This window comes from Coregonus lavaretus (assembly GCF_964263955.1).
Source record: "Coregonus lavaretus genome assembly, contig: HAP1_SCAFFOLD_3259, whole genome shotgun sequence".
Classification (NCBI taxonomy): Eukaryota; Metazoa; Chordata; class Actinopteri; order Salmoniformes; family Salmonidae; genus Coregonus; species Coregonus lavaretus.
In genome coordinates this window covers 49063-56505 of record NW_028163837.1, presented here as the reverse complement: position 1 = coordinate 56505, position 7443 = coordinate 49063, and the positions used below count along the sequence as shown (strand labels likewise).

Here is a 7443-nt window from a genome sequence, read left to right as displayed (position 1 = left end):
GTTCTTTGGATGCAACTCAGCATTCTTTGTCCTCCAAACACGACGAGTTGAGTTTTTACCAAAAAGTTCTATTTTGGTTTCATCTGACCATATGACATTCTCCCAATCCTCTTCTGGATCATCCAAATGCACTCTAGCAAACTTCAGACGGGCCTGGACATGTACTGGCTTAAGCAGGGGGACACTTCTGGCACTGCAGGATTTGAGTCTCTGGCGGCGTAGTGTGTTACTGATGGTAGGCTTTGTTACTTTGGTCCCAGCTCTCTGCAGGTCATTCACTAGGTCCCCCCGTGTGGTTCTGGGATTTTTGCTCACCGTTCTTGTGATCATTTTGACCCCACGTGGAGCCCCAGATCGAGGGAGATTATCAGTGGTCTTGTATGTCTTCCATTTCCTAATAATTGCTCCCACAGTTGATTTCTTCAAACCAAGCTGCTTACCTATTGCAGATTCAGTCTTCCCAGCCTGGTGCAGTTCTACAATTTTGTTTCTGGTGTCCTTTGACAGCTCTTTGGTCTTGGCCATAGTGGAGTTTGGAGTGTGACTGTTTGAGGTTGTGGACAGGTGTCTTTTATACTGATAACAAGTTCAAACAGGTGCCATTAATACAGGTAACGAGTGGAGGACAGAGGAGCCTCTTAAAGAAGAAGTTACAGGTCTATGAGAGCCAGAAATCTTGCTTGTTTGTAGGTGACCAAATACTTATTTTCCACCATAATTTGCAAATAAATTCATTAAAAATCCTACAATGTGATTTTCTGGAGAAAAAAAATCTCAATTTGTCTGTCATAGTTGATGTGTACCTATGATGAAAATTACAGGCCTCTCTCATCTTTTTAAGTGGGAGAACTTGCACAATTGGTGGCTGACTAAATACTTTTTCCCCCACTGTAAATCATGAAGAATCAGAAATTGCTGTCTGTCTAGACAGAAAAAGACTTGTAATGTTTTTACGTAGTTACATCACTTTGCCTTTGTAGGGCAGTAGAGAAATGACGTGCTTCGTGGATGGATTGGAAAACAGGAACTTGTAGCAATGTGAGTATCTGAACAAGGGCTGGAGGGGAGGTAACCAATGGGACGGAACCCTCACTGCTCTGTGACTCCTCCCGTTCCTGCCTACCCTCCAATGTGACCGGGGGGATGATGCTGTAGCCCTGCCCTCTTCGCTCTTGATTGGCCGCTGGATCCCAGGAGGTGTGGCTAGGAGTGATGGTGACACTGAGTTCTGCTTCGTTTGTGTAGTCAAAACAATCTGGGGTGTAACAACAACACAGTATGAGATGCTCTTAACAGCCACCAGCAGTCTACATGGACACCACGGTACAGCACTTAGCATGGTCAGGCAATTAACCAGACCAGTTACACATGACATCTGACCACACACTATACACGCCACTGGTGATGAGTGGATGGAGAGACTGTTGCAGTAGTATGTGTTGCTGTGCTACACTGGGCAGACTGACCCCTTACCCTCTATCATCCAGTGGTGGTGCTGTGTGTGTGTGTGTGTGTGTGTGTGTGTGTGTGTGTGGACAGTAAGCGCTGCAGTCTCTTACCCTCTCTCTTCCAGCGGTGTCGTCTGATGGATGCGGCGGTGATGGCAGAGCGGGAGATGCGACTGACGGTTGGCGTGACCTCCACCTGAAGGACTGTCCTGCCTCGCGTCTCGTCCGGAGCGTTGTCTGGCAGGGAACTCTTCATAGCATTACCCAGCTGGCAGGAGCACAGGTCAGAGGTCAAATGGACTGGTCAACCAAACCCTAATGCTAACCCTAACTAACCCTAACCCCAGCTGGCAGGGGGAATAGAGGTTAGAGGTCACCAGACTAACAGGTAGAGTTGCTGATGGAACAGTCTCAGCATTATGGCTGACTGGGACACTGGTACAGGACTCTGAACTGGGACACTGGTACAGGACTCTGAACTGGGACACTGGTACAGGACTCTGAACTGGGACACTGGTACAGGACTCTGAACTGGGACACTGGTACAGGACTCTGAACTGGGACACTGGTACAGGACTCTGAACTGGGACACTGGTACAGGACTCTGAACTGGGACACTGGTACAGGACTCTGAACTGGGACACTGGTACAGGACTCTGAACTGGGACACTGGTACAGGACTCTGAACTGGGACACTGGTACAGGACTCTGAACTGGGACACTGGTACAGGACTCTGAACTGGGACACTGGTACAGGACTCTGAACTGGGACACTGGTACAGGTTCATGGTTGCATGTCTCTTTTGAAACATCACTCCACACGGAGACTCCACACGAGATTCAGGTGTTTGACAGCTGTTTTATGAAGATTTGTTTGATAGCTGTTCTGTGAGTATTCAGGATCTATCCATTATAGATTATGGTCTAACTAGGACAGGCTGACAGTAGTGTTCTTCCTCCTAGGACAGGCTGAGTTAATAGTCCCATGGATTAGGTCTTACCAGCAGGGGCTGAGATAATAGTCCCATGGGTTAGGTCTTACCAGCAGGGGCTGAGTTAATAGTCCCATGGGTTAGGTCTTACCAGCAGGGGCTGAGTTAATAGTCCCATGGGTTAGGTCTTACCAGCAGGGGCCGAGTTAATAGTCCCATGGGTTAGGTCTTACCAGCAGGGGCTGAGTTAATAGTCCCATGGGTTAGGTCTTACCAGCAGGGGCTGAGTTAATAGTCCCATGGGTTAGGTCTTACCAGCAGGGGCCGAGTTAATAGTCCCATGGGTTAGGTCTTACCAGCAGGGGCTGAGTTAATAGTCCCATGGGTTAGGTCTTACCAGCAGGGGCTGAGTTAATAGTCCCATGGGTTAGGTCTTACCAGCAGGGGCCGAGTTAATAGTCCCATGGGTTAGGTCTTACCAGCAGGGGCCGAGTTAATAGTCCCATGGGTTAGGTCTTACCAGCAGGGGCTGAGTTAATAGTCCCATGGGTTAGGTCTTACCAGCAGGGGCTGAGTTAATAGTCCCATGGGTTAGGTCTTACCAGCAGGGGCTGAGTTAATAGTCCCATGGGTTAGGTCTTACCAGCAGGGGCCGAGTTAATAGTCCCATGGGTTAGGTCTTACCAGCAGGGGCTGAGTTAATAGTCCCATGGGTTAGGTCTTACCAGCAGGGGCCGAGTTAATAGTCCCATGGGTTAGGTCTTACCAGCAGGGGCTGAGTTAATAGTCCCATGGGTTAGGTCTTACCAGCAGGGGCTGAGTTAATAGTCCCATGGGTTAGGTCTTACCAGCAGGGGCCGAGTTAATAGTCCCATGGGTTAGGTCTTACCAGCAGGGGCCGAGTTAATAGTCCCATGGGTTAGGTCTTACCAGCAGGGGCCGAGTTAATAGTCCCATGGGTTAGGTCTTACCAGCAGGGGCCGAGTTAATAGTCCCATGGGTTAGGTCTTACCAGCAGGGGCTGAGTTAATAGTCCCATGGGTTAGGTCTTACCAGCAGGGGCTGAGTTAATAGTCCCATGGGTTAGGTCTTACCAGCAGGGGCTGAGTTAATAGCCCCATGGGTTAGGTCTTACCAGCAGGGGCTGAGAGTAGAGCTCCAGCTGTGCTCTGTAGAGGATGTCTTCCAGAGCTTCCTTCCCCATCTCCCACTCTCCATTATATCTGTATGAGATAAAATGCATACAATAAAAAAAGTTAAACATTAAACATCACTTCTAATCACCATGGCGATGTCCAAGTCAACATCCAGGCTGACTAACGTACATGTGTTTTAGAGGCTAGGACTATTAGTCTGCTGTAGCTGCAGCTTTCATACCGCACCCGCCTGCTCCCGCTGGCTTTCTGTCCGATTCCCACCTGCTACCGCAACAAATGGTCCCAACCCCAGTCCTCCCTGCTACCGCAACAAAATGGTCCCAACCCCAGTCCTCCCTGCTACCGCAACAAAATGGTCCCAACCCCAGTCCTCCCTGCTACCGCAACAAATGGTCCCAACCCCAGTCCTCCCTGCTACCGCAACAAATGGTCCCAACCCCAGTCCTCCCTGCTACCGCAACAAATGGTCCCAACCCCAGTCCTCCCTGCTACCGCAACAAATGCTCCCAACCCCAGTCCTCCCTGCTACCGCAACAAAATGGTCCCAACCCCAGTCCTCCCTGCTACCGCAACAAATGGTCCCAACCCCAGTCCTCCCTGCTACCGCAACAAATGGTCCCAACCCCAGTCCTCCCTGCTACCGCAACAAATGGTCCCAACCCCAGTCCTCCCTGCTACCGCAACAAATGGTCCCAACCCCAGTCCTCCCTGCTACCGCAACAAATGGTCCCAACCCCAGTCCTCCCTGCTACCGCAACAAATGGTCCCAACCCCAGTCCTCCCTGCTACCGCAACAAATGCTCCCAACCCCAGTCCTCCCTGCTACCGCAACAAAATGGTCCCAACCCCAGTCCTCCCTGCTACCGCAACAAATGGTCCCAACCCCAATCCTCCCTGCTACCGCAACAAATGGTCCCAACCCCAGTCCTCCCTGCTACCGCAACAAATGGTCCCAACCCCAGTCCTCCCTGCTACCGCAACAAATGGTCCCAACCCCAGTCCTCCCTGCTACCGCAACAAATGGTCCCAACCCCAGTCCTCCCTGTTACCGCAACAATTTTCCCAACCCCAGTCCTCCCTGCTACCGCAACAAATGGTCCCAACCCCAGTCCTCCCTGCTACCGCAACAAATGGTCCCAACCCCAGTCCTCCCTGCTACCGCAACAAATGGTCCCAACCCCAGTCCTCCCTGCTACCGCAACAAATGGTCCCAACCCCAGTCCTCCCTGCTACCGCAACAAATGGTCCCAACCCCAGTCCTGCAGTGTTATTTTAGGCCTATGTGATGCAGCTCCCGTACCAGCCATGGTCCCAGCATATTTGCGCCCTTTAGGCAATATCAAAATGCTCAAAAATAACCTAAGAAATAGGTTCAACTACTAGAGATTCTCACATGGCCCTTTACATTGTATTACTGGGCTATATCAGCCAATATGATAGATGTAGTTTGAAGAGACTTGCACTTTCTCTTGAGCTATTTTTATATCCTATATTTTAGGAGTGGGAAGATTTTCAGATGGAGACAAATATGGGTGATCAATATTTATTTCCTAGGCAATGTAGTAAATTATAGCCTAATCATATTTAGGAAGTCCATTTCCTTGGAAAGATAACTGCCCCGTGCTTCTCTGCCCATGCGTAGGCAATAGCCTACTCTATTTCATTGAGACCACACATATTCTAGGCACACTTGATCTGGCACGCCCAACTAGGAGAGGAGAGGTAGGCTACTTAAAGGAAGAATCCACCCAAAACCATTCATTCCTTTCATTCAGTGTTAAATAACACTAATATATGTGAGAACAATATTTTTTGTGACCATGTGATTTGTGACAATTAGCTTAGCAACCGCGTGACGCAGCATGACAACGTGAACGTGATTGGTCGGCAGTCTGCTGGGCGGGGCGATATTGGATTCCTCTCTCCTTTCTAGAATATCTCTGCAACGGCACCCTGCAATGCATCCTGGACTAAAGAGTGCTAGACCCTCCTTTAAATTACACATTTCTCCAGGTAGGAACATCGCAAAAATATGATCAATGGCTCATTCGAGAGAAGACATCCTCCCAAGTTATGACGTCGGCCAGAATTTAAATCTGACATGTATGATAGACGTTTCCGCGATCTAAAAGTCGTATTTCCTATTAACTTCCAGTGTAGTGAGAGCGACTTTATCACAGTGCTACGACATACCAGCCGGATTTCTGCCTGCTTGAACTCAGATACACATGAAATGACCCAGGGAATTGATAGAACATCACTCAGAGATGCACAAAAACAATATAACATTCAAAATGGGTGAACCTTCCCTTTAACTTGAAGCAACCAATGCTGCGAGTGTGTGAATAATGTGACAAAGATGTTATTTCAACACAATAGGTAAGATGTTATTTCAACACAATAGGTAAGATGTTATTTCAACACAATAGGTAAGATGTTAATTTAATACCAAAGGTAAGATGTGTTTTTTTGTTTTTTGTTTTTTTAGGGGGTAGATCAGCTTTAATATTGCAGATAGATTGTAACTTCCATCAATGTAATTGTCTGCATCACTTCCAATCCCCCATGTTTTTTTTCTCTCGCATATATAGATACACATATATATTTATATATACACACACATATATATACACACACACACATATATATACATACACTCACACATATACAGTGAGGGAAAAAAGTACATGATCCCCTGCTGATTTTGTACGTTTGCCCACTGACAAAGAAATGATCAGTCTATAATTTTAATGGTAGGTTTATTTGAACAGTGAGAGACAGAATAACAACAAAAAAATCCAGAAAAACGCATATCAAAAATGTTATAAATTGATTTGCATTTTAATGGTGACCTGCACCAGGCTGGGAAGACTGAATCTGCAATAGGTAAGCAGCTTGGTTTGAAGAAATCAACTGTGGGAGCAATTATTAGGAAATGGAAGACATACAAGACCACTGATAATCTCCCTCGATCTGGGGCTCCACGCAAGATCTCACCCCGTGGGGTCAAAATGATCACAAGAACGGTGAGCAAAAATCCCAGAACCACACGGGGGGACCTAGTGAATGACCTGCAGAGAGCTGGGACCAAAGTAACAAAGCCTACACACACTACGCCGCCAGGGACTCAAATCCTGCAGTGCCAGACGTGTCCCCCTGCTTAAGCCAGTACATGTCCAGGCCCATCTGAAGTTTGCTAGAGTGCATTTGGATGATCCGGAAGAGGATTGGGAGAATGTCATATGGTCAGATGAAACCAAAATATAACTTTTTGGTAAAAACTCAACTCGTCGTGTTTGGAGGACAAAGAACGCTGAGTTGCATCCAAAGAACACAATACCTACTGTGAAGCATGGGGGTGGAAACATCATGCTTTGGGGCTGTTTTTCTGCAAAGGGACCAGGACGACTGATCCGTGTAAAGGACAGAATGAATGGGGCCATGTATCGTGAGATTTTGAGTGAAAACCTCCTTCCATCAGCAAGGGCATTGAAGATGAAACGTGGCTGGGTCTTTCAGCATGACAATGATCCCAAACACACCGCCCGGGCAACGAAGGAGTGGCTTCGTAAGAACCATTTCAAGGTCCTGGAGTGGCCTAGCCAGTCTCCAGATCTCAACCCCATAGAAAATCTTTGGAGGGAGTTGAAAGTCCGTGTTGCCCAGCGACAGCCCCAAAACATCACTGCTCTAGAGGAGATCTGCATGGAGGAATGGGCCAAAATACCAGCAACAGTGTGTGAAAACCTTGTGAAGACTTACAGAAAACGTTTGACCTGTGTCATTGCCAACAAAGGGTATATAACAAAGTATTGAGAAACGTTTGTTATTGACCAAATACTTATTTTCCACCATAATTTGCAAATAAATTCATTAAAAATCCTACAATGTGATTTTCTGGAATTG

At 47.6% G+C, this 7443-nt stretch overlaps 1 protein-coding gene across 1 annotated transcript in view; it reads right to left on the bottom strand.

Annotated features, from left to right (window-relative positions):
- Positions 1-1123: 1123 nt before the first annotated feature.
- The window catches only part of LOC311117728 (hyccin 2-like), a gene marked incomplete at both ends in the record, with an annotated part of 55373 nt that continues 49053 nt past the window's right edge, over positions 1124-7443 (bottom strand). Inside the window, 3 exons of the mRNA XM_084192651.1 lie at positions 1124-1255; positions 1560-1716; positions 3516-3603. Of these exons, the coding sequence (XP_084048777.1) occupies positions 1124-1255; positions 1560-1716; positions 3516-3603 (377 nt within the window). The remainder of the gene's footprint in view (positions 1256-1559; positions 1717-3515; positions 3604-7443) is intronic.